We start from the raw sequence: 25,966 nt of genomic DNA on the forward strand, positions 1-25,966 counted from the left end.
AAATATCAATTAATCGTCCCAAACCGTCTGCCAGAATGGAAAAAGTCGAGAATCCGAACAGATCTGTTTCCCTTTCTTAGATGTCTGAGTTATGCTGGTCGAGAGAGTTACCCGGAGCTGGTCGAGAGGTACCATAATCCATTTTTGAAAGTAGGCAATTATAGGCCTGCTCGAGGAAGAGGTGCATTGCAGAGAGGAGTGCCGAGCCAGACGCCGGGCGAAGAGTGTGCTGGGGATCGCTGTCTAGTGTCAGAGGTCGGTTGTGTGTTCTAGGACAGTGTAAGGAGCACAGGGGGGACGATGGGCTATGTGCTGGCAGGATATGCGACGAAACGGCTGCGACGGTATGAGAACACGGTGGTATATTATCCGCCTCGCAAGCGCGCACAAGTGGCCCGGGCGGCGCGGTTAGAGGATCTTCCTGCAGAATTGTTGCAGTACATTTTCGTGCTTAGCGGGAATGCCGCACTGGCTGAGTGCAGCAGGACACTGTGGGCAGTCCTGCGGCCGACGGCGGGGCTAGTCAGGGTGTACATCGGCGCGCACTACGTGCACAGCGCGCACACGGGCAGCGGGCGGCGAGTGCGGGTGCTCGCCGCGGAGGTGTTCAAGAGCCGCGCGCGGCTCGCGCATCTGGCCGCGCACCCGGAGGAGCTGGATGCCGTGGCCGGCGTGATGGGGCCTGCCGCGCTGCGCGCGTGGCAGCGCGCGTGCGAGGCCGGGCGTGCTACCGCCGCGGTGGAGCTGGACGCGGATGGGAGGCCCGTCGAAGACTATCCGGCGGTGTTCTACGCGCGGCCAGAGCTGTTCTTCGGCGGCCGCACGGCCGGGCGGCTGCCTGCGGCGTCCGAGTTCCTGGAGAAGCTGCATCGCTTCTTTTCGGTGCTGCAGCCGGAGTGCCTAGCAGAACGCATCATGCAGTGGTTTTTCTATGAGAGCGGCGGGCGGCACGACGCAGATCACTTTATGCACGCCGTGAATCTCGTGCTTAAACTGTCGCGTCTGCCACAGGCACGGTTTGCCAGCGTCGACCCGCTCCTAGAGCTTCTACATTGTCTTTTCATCGACAGCGTTCCTGGTCTCGACCGCCTACTGAAGGCGTCCGGAACTCGCTTAGATGATCTTAAACGTGCGCTCGTAGGAACGTTCATCGACAGCTTCTATAGGAACAACGTCGCGCTGCTGTCGGAAGATTCGCTTTGGCGGCTCCTGATCGAGCTGAGGGACGACCGGCTCAAGCAGCTGTTGGTCGACCAGGGCGCGCGACCGAGCTTTCACATACTGGAATGAACTACGTAATGGCACTGGATGCAATATAGATATATTTGTGTGTTTAGTAGATGCGCTACACACTCTATGAGAGCGGACAGGGAGTCAGTGGTACTCCTCGAATAGAGGGTGACTCAGCGCCTGTTGTGCGCTCAAGCGCATGCTTGGATTCAACTGGAGGAGGCCCTGGATGAGGTTCACGAGCACGTCGCTGATCTGCTCCTTGGTGGTAGCCTGCAATAGCTGCTTAATGTCCTTGTTGGGGTAGAGCGGTATCTGAGGGTTGTACTTGGGCAGCTGGCTGACGCCGACCCACGTCTGTTCTGTCGGCGTGCCCATGGTCTCGAAGATCAGCTTTAGCTGCTCGTCGTCGTTGGTCCCGGGGAAGAGCGCCTTCCCCATGATCATCTCAGCTAGAATGCAGCCACACGACCAGATGTCGATAGACGTGCAGTATGTGCGCGACCCCATCAGGACGTCCGGCGCACGGTACCAGAGCGTCACGACCTCGCTGCTGAATGTGTTCACCGGGATGCCGAACGCGCGCGCCAGCCCGAAGTCACCCAGCTTCAACTGACCCTTGTTGTTGATCAGTAAGTTCTGTGGCTTCAGGTCGCGGTGCAGGATCCGGTTCTCGTGGCAGAACGCCACGCCCTGCAGCAGTTGCCACTGGAAGTACTTCACCAGCGACAGCTCCAGCCCGCGCGGCATCTCCCGGTCGAGCCGCGAGTCCATGAACTTCTTCAGGTCGTTGTCCATGAACTCGAACACCAGCGTCAGCTTGTTCTCCGTGTGTATTACGTCGTACAGCCTCACGATGTTCTCGTGCTTCAGCTCCTTCATCAGCGAGATCTCACGTATGGCTGTCGACGGCGTGCCCTCTTCTGAGTCGAGCTTCACCTCCTTCAGCGCAACATACAGCCCGGTCGTCTTGTTCAGGCCCTTGTACACAGTCGCGTATGTCCCATTGCCCAGCCGCTCCAGCTGCTTGAATCTGATGCTGCGTGTTAGTCATCCGTGCGCGGCCACGCCCTGTGCAATACATACTGAGATGTGCTAGTCATTTGGTCCTATGTGGCTCTCGTGCTGCGTCTCCTTGTTGGTGTGTGCCCTCCTGGAATCCTGTGTCTTGCCTCACCCTCAACAGCGTTAGGAACTTCCGGTCAGCGAAGTGGCTCAATTTATTTCGGTGCAGTCGCGGACCCATCCGTTCCAGGTGATAGACCCAGCCGTAGTAGAGGTTGCGGCCAACTAATCGCTTGGACGCATTCGCCAGACTATCTGGAGGCTCACGATGCCGCATCTGCGCATGCGGCAGTTCGCCGGGCCGCAGGGGTCTCGGTGAATACATTATAAGCTACGGCTACGGGAGCGACATCTGTCCGCCAGCGCACGCAAAGACTCGCGCTATGTGCGACGCAGCAGCAGAGGAGCCTATACGGGTCGCGGCAGTTGCAGCGGACGGCGCTTTGGCCAGGTGTACGGCCGGCAAGATCTCGGACTGGGCTTCACTATGCATTGAAACTGGTGAAAAATTTCAGCAGCGCGCGATGAGCCTTGATGACTTACCTAAAGACTAGCGGCGAGGATGACGTTCGAGTTCTGCGGTGGCGAAAGCAGCATCCTGGGAGGAGCATGGGTCTGTATCTACCAGACAGCGGAAGATGTGGGCTTCCAGCGGGAGCACTTTGAACAGGCGATGGACAACGTGATACGTCATCCGAACATAAACTCAACGGTGCTGCTCAGAGCGGACATCGTGGCGGAAAGGGAGTACGACTGCCGGACAGGGGAGGCGGTGCGGGACGGCAATTGCGGCGCCGCGGCGGACGTGGCAGAAGGCATGCTGTCGGTGGGGCTTGAGGACGTGGCAGCGCGCAGCGTGCACACGGAGCTTGACTTGGCGGTGAAGCTGGAGTTTGTGCGGCGCCTGGTTCCGCGCAACCCGTACAAGGACGCACTGATCAACCAGACGTGTCTGGTGCTGAACACGCGCGAGCCGTCCGAGACTGCGCTGGTGGTGTACTTGCCGCACTTCAGCGAGCGCGAGGACTGCCCGTTCTACATTCCGCCGGTGGCGGCAGTGGGCATCCTTCTGCATGGCGGGCGGCTGTCCGTGCACTACATCCCGTTTGCAGGCGAGGGCGCGGCGCTCGCGGACGAGGGACAGCGGGCGGTGCGCACGGCGCGGCGCCTCCTCCAGACGGCGGAGAAGCACTCGAAAGGTTGCATGAATGGGTATACGAAGCGGGTGGAGCACGACGTAGTGGTGGACAAGGTTCTATTCCAGGAGCGCTACATACAACTCAAGAAAAAGTACTCGCAGTGGCTGGTCGACAACTGGGCAGAGAGCACGGACCCCCGCAAGCATGTGTTCGAGGACATCGCGATCGCGGCGTTTCTAATCGAGTTGTGGAGCAAGATCTACGGCCAGCACGCGGAAGACAAGTTTCGGTTCTGCGACATGGGGTGCGGCAACGGCGTGCTGTGCTACATCCTGCTCATGGAGGGCTACGCGGGCGAAGGCATCGACGCCCGCCGGCGCAAGTCGTGGGGCATGTTTCCCGAGAACGTGCGCAGCTGCCTCAAAGAGCAGCTGGTAATTCCATCCCTGCTGCTGCGTCCGCACCCCGAGATACGCAAGATGGCCTCGCACATGGAGCACAACGGCGGCTTTTTTCCCGTCCACGTCAGCTCCTCTCAACTGATGGCGCCCGCCACCATCGTATATTCCGCGGCGGACCTGATCACCTCACCGCAGGTCAATATTGCAGAATTCCCTCCCAATACGTTTCTCATAGGCAATCACTCGGATGAGCTGACCTGTTGGATTCCGCTGTTGGGCCAGCCGTTCATGGTCATCCCGTGCTGTTCACACAACTTCCATGGAGCCCGCGTGCGCTACCGCCCGTCCCGCGAGTCCGCCACCAGGCTAGGTAACAGCACCTACGCCGGCCTCGTCGACTACGTGGAGTACCTGGCGAAGGCTGTTGGCTGGGAGACCGAGAAGGAGATGCTGCGCATACCTAGCACCAGGAATGCGGCAATAATAGGCTACAAGAATCCCGCGCTGGGCCAGTTTCCGACGCAACAGGTCTATGATGAAGTGCTAAAGAATGGTGGAGCAGAAGGTTGGATTCAAAGTGCAACGGCGTTGCTGAAAGGCACACCTAAGTCACACTAGTTGGGTATACGCTTACCGAAACACAGCGTCCCAAGGCCGTTGCAGCGAGTTAAAAGTACGCTATCTATCTCAAGCAGTGTATATATGGATATTTGAGAGTACATACATAGTAAAATGGCGATTAGGTTATATGAATTGTCTGGCTACATGATGAAAAAAATTGATACTCAAGTACTCATCTCATCACCAGATATCCACTGATCAGACATAGAGGGACCATGCATAGCCGGTGGCTGCGATATCCTATATCTAGGCTGCAAATAGTCCGCTATAAATCCAGCACCCGGGTCTGTCCGCTCCTCCCATTTCGGCGAGAAGACTGGCTGGTTGATGCCAAAAGCATAAAACATCCTCCACAGGCCGGCGGCCAGTGCGACAGGCGTTCTGTGCATCTGAAATTGGCTGAACTGGCCAAGAATAACATTGACGCCAAGTTCCAGTCCACATTGGAGCGGGCAATTCGAGGGCTCCAGGGGCAGGCGCTGCGCAGCGAGACTCCCGCCGAACAGCCGATGAGGAAAGAGGCCTGGGCTAGACTGCAGGATGAGCTGGTCCAGCAGCTGCAGTCCTACCGCCCCCAGGAGAGCTACAGGATGACCGTTGCAGATGTTCTGCAGCCCAAACATATTTCTACCTTGCTGCCGCAGCTGCTGCATGTGGACGGGTTGACGCAGCAGCAGTGGGAGGGCATTCTGGAAGTGCCAGAAGCGCAGAAGGTCATGAAGTTGAGGCATATCCTGGACACTCATTTTAAACTTCTGTACCACGAAGAAGTGCTACCAAAACGAGTGGGCTCTCTGTCGTTCAGCAAGCGTACGTTGGATATCTCGAACCCTGCAGAGTGGTTTCCAGAGGCTCGCAAGCTGCGGCGGACGATCGTGGTACACCTGGGCCCGACGAACTCCGGCAAGACCTACCACGCTCTTGAAAAGCTAAAGAAGTGTGATAGAGGATACTACGCTGGCCCACTAAGATTGTTGGCGAGGGAAATATACGACCGATTCCAGAAAGACAACATCCGCTGCAACCTGCTGACGGGAGAGGAGGTTATAAATGACCTAGACACTCTGGGTAATAGAGCAGGCTTGACTTCGGGCACTGTGGAGATGGTGCCGCTGAATCAGTATTTCGATATGGTTGTCCTGGATGAAATACAGATGCTTGCAGACGAACAGAGAGGCTGGGCATGGACAAACGCACTGCTTGGCGTGCAGGCTTCTGAGCTCCATCTCTGTGGAGAGCCTAGCGTTTTGCCGTTCATCCAGCGGCTTGTTGCCATGACCGGCGACAAGCTAGTGATCAATGAATACCAAAGGCTGGGCAAGCTGGAAGTGGAATCCAAACCCTTGCCTGAGCGCTTTCACGGACTGAAGAAGGGCGACTGTCTTGTTTCCTTCTCCAAACGTAAAACATTAGATCTAAAACTTCAAATTGAACGGGCTAAGAAATGTAAAGTGGCCGTTATCTATGGTTCACTACCACCAGAAACACGCGTGCACCAGGCCACCATGTTTAACAGGGGCGAGGCTGACATCCTAGTTGCATCAGATGCCATTGGCATGGGGCTGAACCTGTCCATAAAACGTGTCATATTCACATCAGCTATGAAATGGAACGGCGCAGAGCTAATACCGCTAACCGACTCCCAGACCAAACAGATTGCCGGACGGGCAGGGAGATACAAGGTGGCGGGAGAATCAGACGATGCCGCTGGTGGCTCGGTGGGTAAGGTAACTGCGTTAGATATGGAGACCCTAGAGATGATACAAAATAGTATGAAGGCTCCTGTAAAATACATCCCTTCCGCAGTCCTGTGGCCACCTGACCGTATACTTGCCCAAATACTGACAAAATACCCTCCCGGCATGAAGATCACCACCCTTCTGGAACATTTTGACCGTGATATAAAGTCCAATCCCGACAGCTTGTTTATACTTCCGAATATTGAAAGTAGGATCGAGGTAATGAACCTCATTGAAGGCATGGACGGCCTGTCCCTGGAAGATATGATGACCCTGAGTAATGCTCCTCTAAGAGACTTACCAATACCGAAGAAGGCATTCATAAACTTCTGTGAGACTGTGGCGAAGAAGGAAACTAGATCCATATTTGATTTCAAGATCCCTCTGAACTTTTTGAATGCGAAGGCAGTTACAGACGAGGATCTCAAACTCGATTTATACGAAGAGCTCCACCATGTATTAACCCTTTACATGTGGCTACAAATACGGTACCCTGACTATTTCGTGGATCTTGAATCGGTCAAATCGCTGAAGCATCACTGTGAATACATCATCTTTGAGAAATTGAAGTTCCTAAAGAGAAATCCATACAAAAAATCCTGATAAATATCGGGGTCATTTAATTCAATTGTATAATTATCGAATGCTTAAACCTCGGCAGCACATCTTGTACATATCATTATAAAATATTTGCCGTCAATGCCAAATATACTTTCTCATGATAAGTTCATATATGATTACATTATATACGTGACTCATTAAGAAGTTGGAGAATGCGAGAGTTGCGAAAGAACCTTGAGTGTGTTCGGATCTCGTGATAACACCTCAAGGGCCTTTTTGCGCTTCGTAAGGTCCATGGATCCAGTCAGTTCCTGCAGCTTAGGACTTGGGAGATAAACTCTAATGGAATCTGTACTTTCGGAATAATAGATGTTCTTCCGTAGGATGGAGATGAGCCTAATGACATAATCATTCTTATCTATATGCTGGCATTTGTTTAACCGGGCGAGAAGCTTCAGAACAGTATCCACGGATGCAGTCTCAAGACCTTCTGGAATATGATTCCGGAAGTATATTTTCCTCCGGGGATCGTCGGGGGAGAGAAATGCTCTCATGTGGCGTTCAAAAGAACGCTCGTCGGTGGACCAATTGCCTATTAGAGAGCGGTAGAGTCTCTCAGTATCCACCTTGGATGACGAATTGAGGTGATGCCCAAAATCGAAGAACCACATCTGGAGGAGGTGCTTCTCTTCTTTGGACTGCCTGGTGCGATAAAAGTCCAAGAACTCCGTTATATCGTCAAGCCCATTCTGTTCCAGCTTGTAGCTAAGCGCGTGGAGATCGCTATGGACCCGGAGATGCTTCGGAATGTGGAACTGCTGTGCGCGGTTGAGGTTGCTGAAAACCCCCATAAACTCTGCTCTCCACATGGAATAGAACAGTGCGGCATGTGGACTATCTCGAGGTTTCTCCTCGGGAAGGCTCGACCCCTCGCACAAGCGATCCACTCGGCGTTTCAGTGCGTCGACCGTCTGCTGCCAGTATGTGTTGTTCGCTTGCGGGTTGCTGGGAGGGACCTTAGGCCAAGGCCCCGCATCGCGGTACAGGTAGTATGCGTAGAACATATAGAATAGCGACATTTTCATCGTGCGGCTCTCCATGGAGACCGGCGGCACATGCGCCCACTCCCCGACGTCCGTGTATTGGGCCCAAGGTTGCTCCCCAATGATATCCTTACCATCGCGCAAAGTGCCCGCACTAGCTCGAGCTGCAAGTTCCTGCCCTGGGCTGCCCTCTAACCTCACCACCTCATCGCGTCCTACTCGGTCTCGCTGCAGGACCTGGAGTTCTGTGTGCCGGGGCTGTGCGCATAGGCTCGAGTATGCATACATGCCTGTCAGAGCTACGACATTAGTGGTCACAAAGAGAACGTTACCTGGCGCATTGAAGTATCTCCACAGGGTGCGCGTCACATGCCTCGGTCGTGAAGATAACTGGTACAGTTTATGGCCTATGCTCCTCCCGTAAGACAGGCGCTGGATCCGCAAAGACCCATAGCTAGTGTGCCGGCGACGTAGATACCTACCTAGGGTAAACATCGACAAGATATACTAGTCTAGGCCTTTGCGATCTGATGCTGAGCTTGGTCTTGACAGTTATATGGCGATGTGATATGAAAAATTTTCTACTGTATTAAGCTCATCACTAGATTTAAGTTGTAAGCTCTTGTCGCTGGCGCTAAGACTAAGAACGGAAGATTGCACAATATGCTGTATCTCGTCGTTTCGGCCAGACTCTCAGATAATATCAAGGCTATATACCCTAAAGACTCCGAGGAATCCCCGGCCGAATATACTTTCCAGGTGGTCTGCACCAACTGCAGAGAGCCCCATCCCGCCCCTATTCGAGTTAATCGGTTTGAAAAGCATGCCAAGAACGTCGCCAGAAGCGAGGCATCGTTTGTGATGTCTTGCAAATTCTGTGGGAAGGAGTGCTCTATCATCCTCGAGCGCACGGAAGAGCAGCTGTATAACGAGGCCGACGAGTCTTGTTCTGAGGCGTTGGCGCGCGCCGCGATGCAGAGAAAAAAGCTAGGCCTACGCAACGTTAACACAGGTAGTGCTGTATGGCTGAAGATGGACTGCCGGGGGCTTGAGGTGACGGCGTATGAGACTGCGGACACGGTATTCGTTGTGGAGTTGAGCTCGGGGAGTACTATGGAGTGCACGTTTGAGGACGGCGAGCGGGAGTGGTTCGACTACGACGATAACGCCGGCGAGGAGGTGTCCATAGAGGAGGTGTCCTTTCAGATTATCAAGGGGAAATAATGGACATGACCATTTCAATAATGGAACTATATATTCCTGTTATGACTGTTGATGTGTAAAATGGCGACTGCGAACATGGCATCTATGTATACTATTGCTGTAGTTCGACGTAGTTGCTTGGGAAGAGGCCTTTCTGGCCGGTCTTCTGCAGTTCTCCCAGCCACCAGTCGTCGTCTACAAAGTCAATGTTGACGATTACGTCACCCTCTTCGAAGGTGAGTTCATTGTCCTCGCCGGCCTCGTAGTCATACTCGGCGATGGCAGTGGGTGCGGCTGGCTCCTTCTTGGCCTCCACGGCTCTGCGTGCTGGCGGTGGTGGAGGCTGCGACGCAGTGCGGCTCGGGGTACCGGAGGGAGCCTTGTCGTCCGCCTTCTCAGTTGGCTCGGGGGTGTCCCGGCGAGGTAGTTCTGGGGTTTCCCGGCTAGGTTGCTCTGAGGTTTCCCGACTGGATTGCTCAGGTGATTCCCGACTGGGCTGCGCTGGGGCGGCAGCTCTGCGCGGAGGAGGCAATGGCGCAGCGGCTGGAGCCTTTTCTTCTTCTTCCTCCCAAGAGTCATCTTCTGTGTCGTTTTCGATAGACTTCTCTTCAGTGTGCATGCCCGGAAGTGGCATGCCGAACTTTTTATGGCTGCTAACCGGTATATGAGTCTTCTCCTCTGATGCGGCAGGCGCGGGTCTGGATGCGGGTTTGGGCTTAATAATTGTTGGACCCCCAGAGATCTCCATTTTCTCAAACTTGGCTTTGGCGTCTTCCACCTGGAAGGTCTGGTCTTGGTCAGAGTCGCTACTCTCCTCGTGTTCGTCGACCGTTTTCTTGTCGGGAGAGCCGCGGGAAGGAGAGGCAGAACCCTTAGCTTTGAGCACCTGCTCATATTCGTACTCGCGTTTTTGCTTGGATTCCGCTTTTAGCTTGGCAATATCGTCCGAAGGATTGAGCTTCTTTCCGGTCTTTTCCGATGGAAGCGCATTGACCAGGCGCGGGTCGGCCTTGGCCTTTTCTTCAGAGATAACGGATTGGAGGTCTACCTTCCCGATTGGCTTCCACGAAGACTTCGTAGGCTTTACTGGCTCCTTCATTAGGTCACGCTCTTTCACCTCCGGCTCATCTCCCCAGCCATCTTCGCTGGCTTTCGCTGCAGGTTCCACCTTCCGGGCAGGCGCAGCTGGCTTCGAGGGCTTCGCTGGCTTCGCTGGCGCTGCCGCCGGCGTGCTCTGCGCAGAAGAGGCCACAGGCATGCTCCCCGGACGGGGCTTGGGCACATCGCCAGGGCGTGGCCGCGGCGCAGTTGTTGTTTTCGTCGGCTTCGGAGAGTGAGAGTCCTGCTGGATTGAGTAGCGCGCACCCGCAGCGTTGCTGATCTTCATCAACAGCTCCCGCTCGTTCAGGTCGTCCTCATCCCGGGCAGTCACCTGTACGTGGTAGGCCTTCAGAATGCGGTCCGCGACCGCCGCGAAGTTCGACGTGAACGAGGCCCGGGTCTTCAGAGGCGCCGAGTCCGGGCACCACCCCACGAGCAGCAGCTTTTCAACATCGGACCCCGGCGGCGACACCCGCGCTAGGCCAAACTCAACCTTGCTCTCGTCGAACGATCCGAGGAACTCCCCGAACCCAGAACCCGTCTTTGCAGCTGAGTACGCCCGCTTGTCGCCAGGTGACAGAATTAACCACGTGGTATCTGAGTCCTTCCCCCGCACCACCTTCTGGTACGCAGCTTCAATATCAGATGAGTGAGTCGTGACATCAATCGGTTCCAGAGCCATTGCTAGAGATTTTCGTGTATATTGACTGTGTGCCACTGTCCTTTCCAGTGGTGCGACAGGGTGCATTACGATGCCAATACCCCTTTTAATCCTAGGCCCTGGTCGCTCGTAAAAAGTGAGTTTCGATGGACAGGATTCAGATGAAATCTAAAAGCTGTCTCATAGACCTCGAAGTTTTTATTCTCCTGCGATGCGCTGAACAGTACACTGACAGCCGCGACGACGATGGTCACCTTCAACTGCGAGGTCTGCAATGACACAGTTCCCAAGAAGAATACGGAGAAGCACTACTATCGGTGCCCAGATGCCTACTACACGTGCATAGATTGCAGCACCACCTTCCACGACGGTGTGGGCTACCAGAAGCACACCCAGTGCATAACTGAGGATGAGAAGTACCAGAAGGCGCTGTACAAGGGCAAGAAGCGAAAGGGCAGCGGCCCAGCAGAGAGCAGCGCCGGCAAGACCGGCAAGAAGCCCGCAGAGAAGCCCGCAGAGAAGCCCGCGGAGAAGCCCGCGGAAAAGCTCGCGAAGCCCGCCAAGACCAAGGGCGAGAAGGCGCCCGCGCCCGGAAAGGTCACAAAGCCAGCGCTCGTCCCCGGCCAGACACTGCACAGCGCGCTCAAGGCGCTCCCCTCGCGCTCAGACCGCAAGGCGCTGCTGAAGCGGCTGCGTGTCGCGTCTGACGGCACTGTCCATCTAGAATAGCTACATACACGTACTATAGCTGCGCCCAGCGCTTAACTACGGCACTGTCGTGCCCGTCTTCACATCGCTGCGCGACAGGCACCGTGCCAGCTTCCCGTAAAACTGGTGCAGCGACTTGAGCGGGAAGCTCAGCGTGTCGAACAGGTACGCCGGCAGCTGCGCCTGCAGCTGCCGCAGCTCCCCCGCGCGCCGCCGCTTCAGCAGCGGCACGTACACTACCTCTGTCTCCCCGCTATCGCCATTCTTGACAAACCCCAGCTTGTAGTCCATCACGCCGTGTCGGCTCCCCTGCGACGCGTCAAACCACAGGCCCGTGTCATCCTCGTACGACTTGTGCACGCGCACCCCGCACAAGTGCTCAAACAGATCCTTAAGAATCTCCACCTCCTCCTCCAGCGTCGCCTGCCTTGTCTGCGCGCGCGCGCGCGCCTCCTCTGCCTCTGCCACCTGCGCCTGCAGTGCCGCCACTTCCTTCTCGCGCGTCGCCAGCTGCTGCGCCAGCACCGTGTTCTCGTGCACCACCTTGCTCACCGCCCGCTCCGCGCTGTCCAGCCGCTGTTGCACGGCTTGCTTGTACCTGCTAAGCGGATCCATCCTTGCCACGGTGCCCTACGCGCTGCAGCGCGCAGGTATGGTGTCCTCCTGGCCTGGCTGACTCTTGACGTAGGACGCTGATCACATCACGTGATACAGATCCGCATTGTGTTACCCGGCCCAGATCTTGTCGTCCGCGAAGATTTGCTTCACTTCGGGACACAACCCACTGCAAACAACACCTTCAGAAGGCGATAAGTTGCTGCAGCAGTAAACTATAGCATCAAGAGTGTGCTGGAGTCAATCGCCAAGGTTTTGAAACCCTCCCCCCCTAGGCAGGAATCAATAGGGAAAGGAATAGTTGCGCTTTCGGGTAAGCACTGACATAGTAAGGGAGACGCTGCGACAGAAACAGTGAGATGTCAAGTTCGGTGAGCGCGTCGCAGGCGAAGGTTAACGAGTTGCTGGAGGCAATTCGGCAGGAGTTCCAGAGCGTATCGCAGGAGGCGACCAGCTACCGACTTCAGAACCAGAAGGACTATGACTTCAAGATTAACCAGCAGCTGGCGGAGATGCAGCAGATTCGCAACACGGTGTACGAGTTAGAGCTGACGCATCGCAAGATGAAGGACGCGTACGAGGAGGAGATCCAGCGGCTGAAGGTGGAGCTTGAGCAGCGCGACCGGCAGCTGTCACAGTACGCACAAGGGACCGCGGTGCCCCTTGCGGCGCCGGCAGCGAGCGTTGTGACGGCGTCGCCGGCGCCGGCGGTGGGCACAAGCGGTGCAGCGGCGTCGAACACGCTGCCTTCGCTCAGCGAAGGCGCCCTGGCGAAATCGAAGTCGTTGTCGTCACCGCACCACCAGGTCGTGGGCGGCGGCGCGATGGTGCCGCAGTCTCTTGGCCCCACGCCGATGCCGCCCATCGGCTCGCACCAACATCTCCCACAGCCCCTGGCTGCCGTCGCGCCGTCTGGCGGGCAGCCGGTCGTCCCGCTGGGTGCACAGGCGCAGCCTGAACAGGCACCTGTCGACAGCGCTGTGCATGGGCAGGCGTCAGAGCACTACCTGGTTCCCTACGACCAGCGCCCTGTTCACGCGAAGCCAATTCCGCCATTCTTGGTGGATCTCGACTCGCAACTAGTGCCAACACACCTCAAGAAGCAGACCTCGGAGTACTACGTGCTATACAACCCTGCTCTCCCACGCGACTTGGATGTCGACCTGCATCACTCTCTTGATCATTCCAGTGTGGTATGTTGCGTGCGCTTCAGTAACGATGGTGAGTATTTGGCGACTGGATGCAACAAGACTACCCAAGTATACAAGGTTTCCACCGGTGAACTTCTTGCACGCTTGTCAGATGACTCCGTTGCTGGAGTGAACAATGAAGCCTCGACAGGACCTGCAAATAACGGGACTGCGGATAATGGTGGGGAAAATTCCGCCACTATCCAGCCGGCTTCGTCTTCAGATCTTTATATCCGTTCCGTGTGCTTTTCTCCTGATGGAAAGTACCTAGCTACTGGTGCAGAGGACAAGTTGATTCGGATCTGGGATTTAACCACAAAGAAGATTTTAATGACGTTACAGGGCCATGAGCAAGATATTTACTCTTTGGATTACTTTCCAGCTGGTGATAAGTTGGTTTCAGGTTCTGGTGACAGGACAGTCAGAATATGGGATTTGAGAACTGGTCAATGCTCGCTCACCTTGTCCATTGAAGATGGTGTCACGACTGTTGCCGTTTCACCTGGTGACGGCAAGTATATTGCTGCTGGTTCGCTGGACCGCACTGTTCGAGTTTGGGACTCTGAAACGGGTTTCCTGGTAGAACGTTTAGACTCAGAGAATGAGCTCAGTACCGGCCATAAAGACTCTGTGTACAGTGTTGTTTTCACAAGGGATGGTCAGGGTGTTATTAGTGGATCACTGGATAGATCTGTGAAGCTGTGGGATCTGCGTGGCCTGAACGGGCAGAAGTCACATGCTACCTGCGAGGTCACATACACTGGTCATAAGGACTTCGTTCTCTCTGTTGCAACGACCCAGGATGACGAGTATATACTTTCTGGTTCCAAGGATCGTGGTGTGCTTTTCTGGGACACTGCCTCTGGCAACCCACTGCTAATGTTACAGGGTCATCGTAACTCAGTTATTTCTGTCGCTGTGGTTAATGGTTTCCCATTGGGCCCAGACGTGGGAGTGTTCGCCACCGGTAGCGGTGATTGTAAGGCTCGCATCTGGAAGTATACTAAAAAGTCTAATCCCACTGCTACTGGTGCCAAGCTGCAGGAGCTGAAAGAATGATCCATTACACATATCTGGTTTCATTTTTTAGGCTTTCACCCACTAGTATTGGAGAAACTGTAATATTACAAGAACAGACGAGACGCACAGAGTAAGGCCCTCTCATTGTACTATCTTTCACAAGCTACTCTATGGGGACGCTAGCACTTACCATGTAAACTAAGACATTTTTGATACAGATGTCTTTATTTTCTACGCTCGGGGCTGTCTATTGCGACGTCTCTAAAAGTAAGTACTTGAACTTGCCTTGTAGGGAACTATGTCAGAATCTCCATAAAATAAAAGATACCTGAACAAACAAGTTATTGTCTTGAGTGAGGACTGTCCTGTAAACGTTTATACTACTCTATGTGCCGGCATCTATGACACTATAATGATATCTGACCTTTGATGTGTTAAAGTGTTGAGATTAGAAGATAGTCTCCTGCTGATCAAAATTCTGTGTCTATCTATTCCTGCCTAACAGCTAGGATTAAAAGGAATATATATTGATAATTCGTTGGATATGGACTGGCCCGCCAGAAGGTCGACGTTTAAATTACATAGTTCCATGTATTAACTTTCCTCTGGTGAATCAGCAGCTTTAAAAACATTTGTAAGTTGATTTAGGGAGCTATTCGTTGTGGTTATCCAATCCTCGAGGCCATTCTCTATATTATTCCAAAATTCATCTGCAATTGATCTTGAGGCCTGCAAATCGCCATTGGGCATTGGATACAGACAGGGAGTGAAAGTACTGCTTACTGGAACATGTGAACAAACAGATGACGAATGAGGAGTATTCTGTGCTTGTGATGAGTTCCCTTGGGATGCTGTTGAAACTGATGGGCTATCTTTAATTAGAGATGGATTAACATAACCGTCACCCGGATTGTATGATCTGATAATGTTGGAGTTCGGAGCGTATGAAGCCTTCTGGCTTGTATGCACGGGCCCTTGTGGCAGTATCTCAGTAACCGGCGGCTGAGCTAAGCGTTGAGCAAAGTGCTGCCTTATATGGGGCGGTATCCGTTGTATTGCGTGCGGAAACTTATATTGAAGTGATTGCTGTAGCGGGTGAAAAGGCATATGATGTGGGTAATAATTTGGCTGTAGTGAGGTGCCCAATGTAAAGGACTGGTAAGGCAACCTTTGTCTTGGGGGCATAGCCTGAAAGTTTGGTACTGTTTCATATACCAGAGGCGAGTTCCTCGTATTGACTACCGTTTCTTCATTACTATCAAACGCACTTTGGAGTACGACATGGCAAATATTTTGTAACGATGTTATTACAGTGAAAGGGTATATCTTGTTAAGCACGGACAATAGCTTCGGACCGAGACTCTTTAAGAAGTCGCCAAATATATTGTGGAGTTCCATGGATGCAGATGATAGGCTGATGTAATGATCGGTGGGAACCTCAATTGTATGTATATCTAGATCAAATACATCCGAAACGGGGAGGTTATTATAGTACTTTCCTTTAGTAAGCCCATCTGCGGATATAGCACGATCGAATAACAAGGTATAATATTCCGCAATGGATCTCGTAGACATTTTGCTCATGAGGGCTATGCCAAGCTGTAAATACCATAGCGGCTGTGTCTCATGATTTGCAACTCTCTCCGGATAGTACACAGAATCAAGGTCATAATAGCGTTGTATCACTACCGTCGTCAGTTTTAGCGTGAAAAGAACATACTGTACTATACTCGCAATGTTTGCAGGCGAGGAATCATTATTCAGTATGAGATTAACCATTCCCATATGATACATTGTGGACATGAAAAACATAAGGGATTCAATTTCCACATACTCTTGGCCATTTAGATTTTGGTGGTTCAAGTAAAAGTCCAGCGGCTTATAATTATGCCTGATAAATTGACGTATATCTTCAATGAGAGCTTTGATATCTGGCGTACACAGCGGCGAATGGATTGCGAGAAGAATAGATCGAAATTTGGCGACCACTTTCTTCAGGAAATATAAGCTACCTGTGTCACGATCCAATATAGATTCTTGAGAAACATAGGACTCGGAGACGTGTAATGGGACCCCCAGCGAAAGTGAAACTTCAATGTCTATAAAGAGCACCAAGTGCCACAAGTTTTCTAGATAGACGATCCTGTCCTTGTATACGGGATGATTCTTGTATAGATCCTTGATGTCTTTATGGAAGCCCATGTGAATGGCCGTGCTAACTGCCTCCTCAGCAAATAAAACAGTATGGATACAGTCCCCACCATCCTTACCAAACATACTCCGGTATATGAAACGTAGCACAAAAAATTCTATCCTTTCGACATAGAATACCTTGCCATTAAATGAGGTTGACAGATACTTCAGGAATACCTCGACTTCCTTCGATGGAGAGTGGCCATAGTGAAGAATACACAGTAACATCACGATAACACCAATCCCATAGTAGTTTTTTTTTCCGGCCGGTATTAAGCGCACGATAGGCGACTGTCTGGTTGTTGGGTCTTCCTCGCCCTTCTGAAAGCTTTCCAGGAAATCTTGCATGATCTTGCTGCTATCCAGAAATGGGAAGTTCTTAGACAACGGGGAATTAAGCCCCTTTTCCAATATTTTGAGCGTCGTTTCATAGCTCGGAAGACGCAGCAGAAGCCCCCCCAGTAGTGTCTGTTCATGTTCGCTCATGAAAGGTGTCTCTATCAAATCTAGCTCCATCATCGCAGAGTAGTTATTATCTTTCTTCCAAGACAGACGCACATGCCGCAACTTCGTCAGGATTACAGTAAAATAATGGTAGAACCGCGGACTCACAGAAGCGACGACCGCTCGAAATGAAGTCGGCCCGTAGAAGATCGTGCGGCCCTGCTTCTCTATCACAAGATGGAACTGCGAAAGTCTGTTCACGGGGGACACCGTGCCCATAACGTGCTTCTGCATGAACAGCTGCGGTACCATCTCGCTCTTCATCCGCGCGAGCTCAGTCTCAAGCTCGTCGATCCGTCGCAGCAGCTCCACATTGGGCGTCGAGCTGAACAGCTCCCGTGAGTTCACGTCGTGCGTAAACTCAGACAGGTACACACACTCGGGCAGGCCCTTCCCAATACATGTAGAGCACTTCGGCCGCGCCTTGTTGCACTTGACGCGCCGCTTGCGGCAGAACACGCACGACTTGCTGACCTTCCGCCTGGTTTTCACAATCTTGCCATCGGACTCTGCCATCCCGCCAGCTTCAAGCAAAATGAGTAGGCTATATTATTTACCTGCTGGTAATCTTGAATAATGCTCACTGTCACGCTTTGCAAATGCCCTTGTAAAGCCTAGTTCAGCTTCTACCGTACACCCAACGGGCCCTTCAAGCCGCGTGTGTACTATTTTCAATCCACAACGGGGATAGATATAGAAGTCAACCAGTAAGTAAGGAAGGCTGCGTTCAAGAGGTCAACCATTGTTTTTTGTTATGATTTTGTTTTAGGCAATTGCTGCTACCGTTAATAGTTTGGAGAATTTGCTGCACTAGGTCCCACAATGCGGACTAGTAACTTATGAGATCTGGGTATTCTGAGCCGGGTAACATTAGATCGAGGACGCGGACTAAGGCTCGAAGAGACAATAGAGGTGCATGAGTTCAAAGAAAGGCCGCAAGCTCGGTGGCCTGACGCACACACAGTTGCGTGGGCCTGATAAAGACGAGAGCGGACAATACGCCAGAAAAATGAGGCCAGTGGTGGCTGTGCCGAGCACGGGCGTGACCAGTGGGACTGCGGCTAGTACCTATTGCTGGCACCCTGCGGAAGATGGATAGTGCAGATGGTAAGCAGATTCCGCGGAGGACGGAGGGCCGTGCACGCAGCCGGGACGAATAAGCCGGTGAACGGAATAGCTGGGCACACGTCTGGGGTGGTGGTCTGCTGGGCTGCTGAGGTACAGTGGCTCGGGGTAAGGCCGGGCAGCATCTGCGGCGGGCTGTAGGCATGGCAGGGCCGTGTGCGGGTGAGCTATTGTGTGGTGCTCCGTATTGTGCGAGGGCAGCAAGCGGCGGGGACGGCCTTCCAATGCGACAAGAATGCGGTTGATGCGCCGAATGCTGTCATACTGGACGCAGTGGTCGGACGTAATCATGAAGTCATTGCCAGCTGGCTGTTTCGGAGCCATCGTTTACTGCCAAGGCTGCACAGGGCCGAACTCGTCGAGCGCGCGCCTTGATTGCACAGCTGCCAACATGTAGCGGGACTTGGTGCCGCGACTGGCCAGTCTGCACGGCAGCAGCCGCAGGCTGAGCTGCGAAACGTGCCCACTGCGAGTGGGCGGCGGACCGCGTGGTGCAGCAATCTACACCGATGTACCGGCCCGTTGCCTTAGGCAGACGCCGGCAAACGCCGGAAGACCCGCCGTGGGTATTGTTTTATCCGGGGCCAAAAGGGCACGCTAATCGCCAGGCTCCCGTAAAGGCGGCCGGGGCGGGGGCCGAAACTGGCTATCTCCGAGTGTTGTGCTCGACGAGGCGCTCTGTGAACGGGGCCACCTCGAGCAGAACGGCCCGATGGGGCCAGCCCGCCGCGTCTTGATGCGGAGTATGCATTGTGCTAAAGACTGAGGGACCAGGGTACCGATGATAATGTTGATGGTGAGAGCCCCCGCAGTTTGCGATCCTCGCCTCTGTGCGAACAGCCACACATGTAAGATATCGAATACAATGCATTATCAAGTCACTGGGTGCAGATCCTTTCCGCAGCTGATATGGCGAGATGGTGTGAGAGAGCGCTGCAAAGCTGAATGCGTGTTCTTCGCTTTTCAGTACCTCAAAATCGCGTGTGCCTCAGAGTACGTCATAGAGATGCCAAGCTAACCGGCGCGCCATCGCTCGTCGGCCGTGTGGACGTTGTTTGGCAACTAATTCACGCTGCGGGATTCCCAAGAACGGCCCTCTGAGCAGCGTGTCGCCGGGTTCGGCGGGCGGGCACTCTTCTGTCTAATGTTGCGATAGGTCGTCGCCAGGACGGCTATCGTCCCCCCCGCATGGCGCGCTGCGACCATGTCCGCTCGGTGTGGCACCTTTTAGCCATCGCCATTTGGTTTGAAAATAGCTTGGCCGAGACAGGACCAACTACACATATTTCGCAACAGCGTGTACCTCAGGATTAGGTCTCTGCCCACTTCCAGGCCGGTTGTTCAAGCTTCCACTGCCATGTGCGCAGCGCACTTCTTGCCTTTTGCCACCGCCACGTGCGTAGCAAAGCGACGGTGAGAACATAAAAGGTTTCACCGTTCAGCCCCATCCTTGGCTGTATCGCCGTGTAAAATATATGGAGCCGCAGGAGTCGGGATTAGCCCGCTGATCACCGCGGGCGAGCGCTGGCGTCTGTGGTGCGCACACGGATTCTTGGGCAGGCGTCGTACCGCGACCTGCGTCGGGCCAGGATCGAAGTTCAGCCCGTGCCTGCGCCAGCACCGACTTCTAGTAAACGGCCCGCCGCTCTATAGTCAAGCGCAGCTGGTAAATTCCTGCGGTCCAAGCCACTCGTGCAGAACCCTGCTGCGGACGCAGTCGCACACTTCCGTGTCGAAAGCAGAAACCCCGACGCTGGTCCGCTCGTCCCAGCGGGCGTACGGGAGACATCCAAAGCGTAAGCGTCGCAATGCATATTCTATATATATAGCGCGGTCTGGCAGGGTATACAGAGCAGAAAATAGCAGGAGAATAGCGTCAGCGGGGCAGGCCCGTCTCGGGGTCGATGAGCGAGGATTTAGTGTCCTGGGGCCCTGGCCCGACCTTCGTGAAGATGAGGCGGGCAACTCCTCTGTGCAACTCGTCGTCCAGGTCCGTCGCAAGCTTGCCGCGCACGCACTCGTCGAACTGCGCGGCGAAGGTGGCGCGCTGCTCCGTCGAGAACGTGGTCTCCCAGCCGTCGTTGGCGCCAAAGACGGCAGAGAGGAAGCCGCAGAGCCGCGCCTCGTTCTCCGCCAAGTAATAGAGCACCGCGTTCGGACCCGCGTCAAACGTGTACGCCACGATGGTCTCGTTGTAGAACTCGTTGATCAGATGACACAGCTTGACAATCCGGCGCGAAGTGTCGTTCATGTAGAAGATCGGCGGAAATGAGTCCAGGCAGGTGGCGTGAAACGAGTTCGAGTCCTGCATCGTCAGGCGCGCAAACGTCGCGAAGTCGCGCGCGCGGATCGCCGCCGCCATCTCTCCGTACCGCCGCGGCACCACCGTCGCGACGCGCTCCTTGAAGAGGTCCGACGTGTGCACCGTCTGCTGCATACCGCTCGTCGATGGCGTGTCCTTGCGGTCCGCAGAAACCACCAGGATGGCCGCGCGCATCTCCGGCCAGTGCTCCACGTCCGCGATCTGCACTGCGCGGCTGTCCGAGCCGTCCGCCTCCGCGCCCATCTCCCACGCCACGTACCCGCCGTACAGCGAGCGGCACGCCGACCCGGAGCCCTTGCGAGCGATCTTCGAGATCTCAGAGTAGTCCTGCGGCAGCCCGTACAGCTTCGCCACCGCCACCACCAGCGCGGCAAACCCCGCCGCAGACGACGCCAGCCCGGCCGCCGTCGGGAAGTTGTTCTCCGACACAATGTGTAGCTTCCACTCCGACATCCGCGGTAGATCCGGCTCCTCGGTCTCCAGCGCGCGCCGCAGCGCGCGCAGGTCCGCCAGACACTGCTGCGTCCGCGCGTTCCCCAGCGACTCCGGCTTGCCGTTCAGCCACAGCCGGTCCTCAGCGAGCTCCGGCCCCGTGGCCGCCGACGTCAGCGTCCGCAGGTCCTCCTGCGACAGCGTCACGGAGATCGATGAGTTCGTGGGCAGGTTGAGCATGCTGTCGCGCTTGCCCCAGTACTTGAGCGTCTGCGTTTGTTAGTACCTCGTTCTGGCCACAGGCCAGAGGCCCGCACACGCACAGGGACATACTGCGATGTTCACAGGCGCCGTTGTAGACGCAACGTAGATCGACATGAGCGGCGTATGCGATTGAGATCACCCGAGATTGACCGAGCTTAAGACGTTGGCGTGGTATAGGTGCGTAACGCTGGAAATTTTTTGCCACTATAGGTGCACCCTGCGGTGTAGTGGGATCTGCCAGACGAAGCACTCTTTGAATCTGCGAGCTAAGCGTGTGTCGCGAATAAAAGCATGCTTCTGAGTAGTGGGCTGTGCGGGTTGCGTAGTACAGGATCAGGGGCCGGGCTCCGGTGGGGCACCGCGGCGCTGAGCTCGGGCGCGGCGACGCGGCAGGCGGTGTTCAGCGCGGAGCAGCTGGCCAAGGCGCGGGAGGACCGGCAGCGCGCGCTCGGACCGTACCTCTCGCGGCTGCCGGCGCGCGTGGTGCCGTATGCGGAGCTGATGCGGTTGGAGAAGCCGGTGGGGACGTGGCTGCTGTACATGCCGTGCAGCTGGGCGATTACGATGGCGGCGACGCAGACGGCGGCGCCGCTGGCATCCACGGCGGCGATGCTGGGGCTGTTCGGGGCCGGGGCGCTCATCATGCGGGGCGCAGGGTGCACCATCAACGACCTGCTGGACCGCGACCTGGACAACAAGGTGCTGCGCACGGTGGAGCGGCCGATCACAAGCGGGCGCGTGAGTGCAGGGCGCGCGGTGGCCTTTCTGGGGGCGCAGACAGCCGCGGGCATCGGGATCCTGGCCTGCCTGCCGGCGGGTTGCTGGTGGCTGGGGTTGGCGTCGCTGCCGCTGGTGGCGACGTATCCACTGTTCAAGCGGTTCACGTACTACCCGCAGGTGGCACTGTCGGCGTGCTTCACGTGGGGCGCGCTGCTCGGCTTTCCCGCGATGGGCGTGCTGGACTGGGGGACCATGGTGCCGCTGTACCTCAGCAGCTTCCTGTGGTGCATGACCTACGACACAATCTACGCGCACCAGGACAAGGCGTTCGACATCAAGGCGGGTATCAAATCCACGGCGCTGCGCTGGGGCGACCGCACGCGCGGCATCTGCGCGGGCATGGCCACCGCGCAGATCGGGCTGCTCGCGCTCGCGGGCGCCAACAGCGGCCTCCTGCTGGGCCCGGGCTTTGCCGCGGGGCTCGGCATCTTCGCGTACCGCCTGTACGCGATGATCCGCAACGTGGATCTGGACAGCCCCGCCGACTGCTGGCGCTGGTTCCAGAGCAACATCCGTACGGGGCTGTACTTCTCCGCGGCTCTGTTCTGCGACTACCTGCTCACGATCTTTGGCGTTATGTAGACTACGTACCTACTTCTGACGTACAATGTTCTTGGCCGCACGGCTGCCGACCTTGGCGCGCTGGTCCGCGCGGCCCAGCAGCTCCTGCAGCTCGCCGGAGGAAGCGCTGCCCGCGGCTGGCGCCTCGGCGCCGTCCAGCTCGCGGGGCGCCACGCCGCCGAACAGCGCGTCTATGACGCGGCCGTCGCCACCCCAGAAGTCGCCGTTGCGGTTGCACAGGTAGTGCCGACGCAGCGCGCCGGCGCCGCTGTTCGAGAGCGCGAACGAGCTCGTCGCCGTATCCTCAACGCCCTGGCGGCCGACGCCCGTGTACACGGGCCGGCGCGTGCGCAGCCGCAGCTGCTGCAGTGGAACGACGTCCGTGCGTCCGCGCCCGAACAGCCCCCAGCGCGTCACGCGGCACTGCGGCACCTTGCCCGGCAAATACTCCAGCCGGAGCACGACCCGCGTGGGCACGTACAGCGCGCCTGCAGCGACCGCGAACGGCAGCGCCGAGAGCACGATCGAAAGCGAACCACGCCCGAACAGCAGCAGCGTCGGCGCCATGTACCACGGCCCTGCGGCCGCGCGCTCGCGCTCCTCCTCCTCTGCGTAGAGCACGCGCGTCGCCTCGCTGGACGACAGCGCGAACGAGGCGCCGTACGCCGAGAACACAGCACACAGCCCCCAGGGCCCGAACCGCAGCATGCGGCCGGGCCGGTATGAGTACAGCGTCGTGGGCTGCGCGCGCGCCACAAGCGCAGCTATCCTGGACGAGAAGAGCACCGACATTGGCCTGTAGCCACGGTGGCGGGAAATTTCGTACGCTTTTTCGCTACACAGCTATACAGGTCACCCGTCCAGCGTCAGGGCTTGCTCCAGCGCGCGCGGGTCCGCGCCCACGACACGCGCGTGCTCACGCCCATCGCGCAGCACCACGTAGGTGGGCACACCCGTGACGCCGAAGTGGCGCGCGGCGTCCGGCAGCTCGTCGATGTCGACCTTGTAGAAGCTGATGTCGCGATGCTCCTCGCTCAGACGCTTGTACACGGGCGCCATGCCGCGGCACGGTCCGCACCAGGCCGCGCTGAGGTTCACCACGGCGCGCGGGCGCGCCGTGGCCGCCTGCAGCTCTGCGGCTGTGCGTAGCACGCTCACGCTGGACTGCATGCGCTTTGCGCCTCCCAGTAGTCTCAGCATCCTTGGGTGTTGCAGCAGACACCCCGGGCGCGCTTTTTTCGCTCAAATGTCCTTGCCCCGCGGGGCGCTATATACACCTACTCATCTTCGAACCCCCAGCCGCACGCCGCGCCGACCGCGGACCGCCCGCGCTCTATTACATACGCCTCAACGTCCACGCCGTACTTGCTCCACTGCACGCGCGGCGTGGCCACGCGGCGCGCCGTATTCTTCTCCAGCGTGAACACCTCGCGCAGCAGTGCGCGGTTGTTCATGAGCACGTCCACAAACTCCTGGTAATTGCGGGTCTTGTCTAGCTGCTGGTACAGCTGCTGCATCTGCTTTGCCACGTACCGCACCTCTGCCAGCCGCCGGTCGGCATGACGCCGCGCCTGCTGCAGAACCACGTAATCCGGGTTGTCGTGCAGGGGCTCTGCTTGGAACTTGGTGACCGAATCCCTGACCGAACTCAGCGTGTGCATGCCGTCTTGTGCTGCCTGGGCGCCACCGGAGAGACTAGTGCTCGTGCTAACCAACCCTACTACAGTACGCGAAAAAGAAAAGCCGCGTACCTGCTCCGGCCGGCGGCTCCGTTGCCACCGCCGGGTAACTTGTTGTGCGGGTAACAGTGTAAGGCTGTGCGGCCGCGGGTGGCCAGCTGGACGTCTTGCACCGCTACAGCGCAGCGAGGGACTGCAGAGATGAGGCCTGGTCGCGAGCGCGCAGACGGCGGGGACCACGGTCGCGCTATGAAGCGGATCGAGGAGGAGCCGGCATCGCTGTACTCAGCCGTGGACGCCAGCACGTCGTCCAGCTCACTGGTGGCGGTGCCCGGGTTTACGTTCGGAGACGGGGTCACGTGCGCGGAACAGAAGCGGCACTCGGGCGTGGGGCCGCAGGCGTGGAAGTACGTTCCGCAGCCCAAACCGCCGGCACGCAGCCGGTCGCCGAGCCGCGGGAACGCGCCGGCGCGGACGCCGTCGCCTGGCGGGCGGTCTGCACGGACGTCGGTCGTGGGCGACAGTCCGTTCAACTTTGCGAGCGCGACGCTGCAGCCGCCCGCGGGCAGCCGCACGGCGTTCCGCAAGGGCCACCGCTACAAGCATTCGTCGGTGTCGATGAACTTCTTTCCGGAGCCGGAAGCACGGCCTGCGCTGCGGCTGGCGCGCGCGCTGCCGGTGCCGGACGTCCGGGACATCTGGCACAACCTGACGCGGCCGCGGCACCACGTGACACTCGCGCTGGTGGCGGCGCAGGCCGTGGCCTGCGTGCTGCTTCTGCATCGCGCAGAGCGGCGGGAGTGGACCAACTTCGGGACGCTTGCCCACTTTGTGCTGTACGACATGCTGGGAACGCTGACGGTGGTTTTGGTGGAGGTCCTGCCCCGCTTCGAAGTGTGGGGCACCGGCACCTTGACGTATCCGTTCGGCCTGAAGCGGCTGGACGTCCTACTGTCCTTTGGGTTTGCGGTATCGCTGTGTTTCGTGGGGCTGGACTTGGTGTTTCATGTGCTGGAGGAGCTGGTGGTGCTATTTGTAGAGAGCGCTGATAGCGGGCAGCATACCGACATTGTCGGGAGTATCCCACACTCCCACCATACGCAGGTGGATGCCGACGCGCTGGCCGAGTGGTACACTGTAGTGGCTCTGTGTGGGATCCTTTCGGCGGCTGTGCTTCGCACGGCGTTCGCCAGCCGCGAGGGCGTGGAGCGGCGCTATAAGACGAAAACTCCGATCATCACGCTTGCATACACTGTCTACCTGCTTGTGTTTCCTGTGCTCTCGCGGTACACCGAAGTCGGTGACTATGTGGCGACAGTCTCGATAGCCCTGTTCGTGATGATGTACGGGCTGCGTGTTGCGCGATGGACAGGAACAGTCCTGCTGATGGGCTTTTCCACCTCTGCATTGGACTTTCCAGGGCTGACACTTCTGTCAGATGACAATGGCGCGGAGGCAAAGACTCCTGCGCCGCAAGAGCAGCCGCTAATATCGGTGAACCACTTGTATGAGCCCACTATTGTGAAGTCCCGCTTGGGGGAGATGATCGAGAAGCTCCCGCAGTTCCGCTCAAATTGCAGTTTTAAGTATACAGACCTGGTGCTAGCCAAGGTGCACTTCGAGATGTTCATACTGCTGTTAAAGCTGAACATGAAAGGTGGATCAGACGAAGAGGAGTTGGATCTGCGCTTGGCTATTGATAGATGCGTTAAGTCCGTGCTGCCTAACGTTGAAACAACAATTGAAATCGAACGAGTATGATTATATTTGTGGTTATGGGTGCATCAGCACGGGGTTTGGTTTTCAAT

At 56.5% G+C, this 25,966-nt stretch overlaps 17 protein-coding genes across 17 annotated transcripts; 8 read left to right on the top strand and 9 right to left on the bottom strand.

Moving 5' to 3' along the window:
- Positions 1-300: 300 nt before the first annotated feature.
- Positions 301-1,290, top strand: AGOS_AGL243W (uncharacterized protein; the record flags this gene model as incomplete). The annotated part of the gene is made up of 1 exon (NM_211486.2): positions 301-1,290. One exon carries the CDS (start codon positions 301-303, stop codon positions 1,288-1,290), a length of 990 nt encoding a protein of 329 aa, NP_986424.2.
- Positions 1,291-1,374: 84 nt separating this feature from the next.
- PHO85 (cyclin-dependent serine/threonine-protein kinase PHO85) lies at positions 1,375-2,333 on the bottom strand (the record flags this gene model as incomplete). The annotated part of the gene is made up of 2 exons (NM_211487.2): positions 1,375-2,263; positions 2,317-2,333. The coding sequence occupies 2 exons, from the start codon at positions 2,331-2,333 to the stop codon at positions 1,375-1,377; spliced, it is 906 nt and encodes a 301-aa protein (NP_986425.2).
- A 524-nt stretch (positions 2,334-2,857) lies between these two features.
- On the top strand, positions 2,858-4,453 carry TRM44 (tRNA (uracil) methyltransferase; the record flags this gene model as incomplete). Its single annotated transcript, NM_211488.1, has 1 exon — positions 2,858-4,453. The coding sequence occupies one exon, from the start codon at positions 2,858-2,860 to the stop codon at positions 4,451-4,453; it is 1,596 nt and encodes a 531-aa protein (NP_986426.1).
- Positions 4,454-4,671: 218 nt separating this feature from the next.
- SUV3 (ATP-dependent RNA helicase SUV3) lies at positions 4,672-6,798 on the top strand (the record flags this gene model as incomplete). Its single annotated transcript, NM_211489.1, has 1 exon — positions 4,672-6,798. One exon carries the CDS (start codon positions 4,672-4,674, stop codon positions 6,796-6,798), a length of 2,127 nt encoding a protein of 708 aa, NP_986427.1.
- A 155-nt stretch (positions 6,799-6,953) lies between these two features.
- On the bottom strand, positions 6,954-8,294 carry PET494 (Pet494p; the record flags this gene model as incomplete). The annotated part of the gene is made up of 1 exon (NM_211490.2): positions 6,954-8,294. The coding sequence occupies one exon, from the start codon at positions 8,292-8,294 to the stop codon at positions 6,954-6,956; it is 1,341 nt and encodes a 446-aa protein (NP_986428.2).
- Positions 8,295-8,462: 168 nt separating this feature from the next.
- AGOS_AGL238W (uncharacterized protein) lies at positions 8,463-9,023 on the top strand (the record flags this gene model as incomplete). Its single annotated transcript, NM_211491.2, has 1 exon — positions 8,463-9,023. One exon carries the CDS (start codon positions 8,463-8,465, stop codon positions 9,021-9,023), a length of 561 nt encoding a protein of 186 aa, NP_986429.2.
- A 91-nt stretch (positions 9,024-9,114) lies between these two features.
- ABP1 (Abp1p) lies at positions 9,115-10,851 on the bottom strand (the record flags this gene model as incomplete). The annotated part of the gene is made up of 1 exon (NM_211492.1): positions 9,115-10,851. The coding sequence occupies one exon, from the start codon at positions 10,849-10,851 to the stop codon at positions 9,115-9,117; it is 1,737 nt and encodes a 578-aa protein (NP_986430.1).
- A 159-nt stretch (positions 10,852-11,010) lies between these two features.
- AGOS_AGL236W (uncharacterized protein) lies at positions 11,011-11,493 on the top strand (the record flags this gene model as incomplete). The annotated part of the gene is made up of 1 exon (NM_211493.2): positions 11,011-11,493. The coding sequence occupies one exon, from the start codon at positions 11,011-11,013 to the stop codon at positions 11,491-11,493; it is 483 nt and encodes a 160-aa protein (NP_986431.2).
- Positions 11,494-11,529: 36 nt separating this feature from the next.
- On the bottom strand, positions 11,530-12,087 carry CSM1 (Csm1p; the record flags this gene model as incomplete). Its single annotated transcript, NM_211494.1, has 1 exon — positions 11,530-12,087. One exon carries the CDS (start codon positions 12,085-12,087, stop codon positions 11,530-11,532), a length of 558 nt encoding a protein of 185 aa, NP_986432.1.
- Positions 12,088-12,446: 359 nt separating this feature from the next.
- TUP1 (chromatin-silencing transcriptional regulator TUP1) lies at positions 12,447-14,336 on the top strand (the record flags this gene model as incomplete). Its single annotated transcript, NM_211495.1, has 1 exon — positions 12,447-14,336. The coding sequence occupies one exon, from the start codon at positions 12,447-12,449 to the stop codon at positions 14,334-14,336; it is 1,890 nt and encodes a 629-aa protein (NP_986433.1).
- A 555-nt stretch (positions 14,337-14,891) lies between these two features.
- Positions 14,892-17,510, bottom strand: AGOS_AGL233C (AGL233Cp; the record flags this gene model as incomplete). Its single annotated transcript, NM_211496.1, has 1 exon — positions 14,892-17,510. One exon carries the CDS (start codon positions 17,508-17,510, stop codon positions 14,892-14,894), a length of 2,619 nt encoding a protein of 872 aa, NP_986434.1.
- A 2,485-nt stretch (positions 17,511-19,995) lies between these two features.
- Positions 19,996-21,252, bottom strand: MVD1 (diphosphomevalonate decarboxylase MVD1; the record flags this gene model as incomplete). Its single annotated transcript, NM_211497.2, has 2 exons — positions 19,996-21,144; positions 21,208-21,252. The coding sequence occupies 2 exons, from the start codon at positions 21,250-21,252 to the stop codon at positions 19,996-19,998; spliced, it is 1,194 nt and encodes a 397-aa protein (NP_986435.2).
- A 177-nt stretch (positions 21,253-21,429) lies between these two features.
- Positions 21,430-22,500, top strand: COQ2 (4-hydroxybenzoate octaprenyltransferase; the record flags this gene model as incomplete). The annotated part of the gene is made up of 1 exon (NM_211498.1): positions 21,430-22,500. One exon carries the CDS (start codon positions 21,430-21,432, stop codon positions 22,498-22,500), a length of 1,071 nt encoding a protein of 356 aa, NP_986436.1.
- Positions 22,501-22,509: 9 nt separating this feature from the next.
- MRX15 (Mrx15p) lies at positions 22,510-23,271 on the bottom strand (the record flags this gene model as incomplete). The annotated part of the gene is made up of 1 exon (NM_211499.2): positions 22,510-23,271. The coding sequence occupies one exon, from the start codon at positions 23,269-23,271 to the stop codon at positions 22,510-22,512; it is 762 nt and encodes a 253-aa protein (NP_986437.2).
- A 60-nt stretch (positions 23,272-23,331) lies between these two features.
- On the bottom strand, positions 23,332-23,679 carry AGOS_AGL229C (thioredoxin family protein; the record flags this gene model as incomplete). Its single annotated transcript, NM_211500.1, has 1 exon — positions 23,332-23,679. One exon carries the CDS (start codon positions 23,677-23,679, stop codon positions 23,332-23,334), a length of 348 nt encoding a protein of 115 aa, NP_986438.1.
- A 77-nt stretch (positions 23,680-23,756) lies between these two features.
- AHC2 (Ahc2p) lies at positions 23,757-24,140 on the bottom strand (the record flags this gene model as incomplete). The annotated part of the gene is made up of 1 exon (NM_211501.2): positions 23,757-24,140. The coding sequence occupies one exon, from the start codon at positions 24,138-24,140 to the stop codon at positions 23,757-23,759; it is 384 nt and encodes a 127-aa protein (NP_986439.2).
- A 219-nt stretch (positions 24,141-24,359) lies between these two features.
- ZRG17 (Zn(2+) transporter ZRG17) lies at positions 24,360-25,919 on the top strand (the record flags this gene model as incomplete). The annotated part of the gene is made up of 1 exon (NM_211502.2): positions 24,360-25,919. The coding sequence occupies one exon, from the start codon at positions 24,360-24,362 to the stop codon at positions 25,917-25,919; it is 1,560 nt and encodes a 519-aa protein (NP_986440.2).
- Between the last annotated feature and the right edge of the window lie 47 nt (positions 25,920-25,966).

The sequence above is a fragment of the Eremothecium gossypii genome, chromosome VII, assembly GCF_000091025.4.
Source record: "Eremothecium gossypii ATCC 10895 chromosome VII, complete sequence".
In the NCBI taxonomy this organism is placed as follows: domain Eukaryota; kingdom Fungi; phylum Ascomycota; class Saccharomycetes; order Saccharomycetales; family Saccharomycetaceae; genus Eremothecium; species Eremothecium gossypii.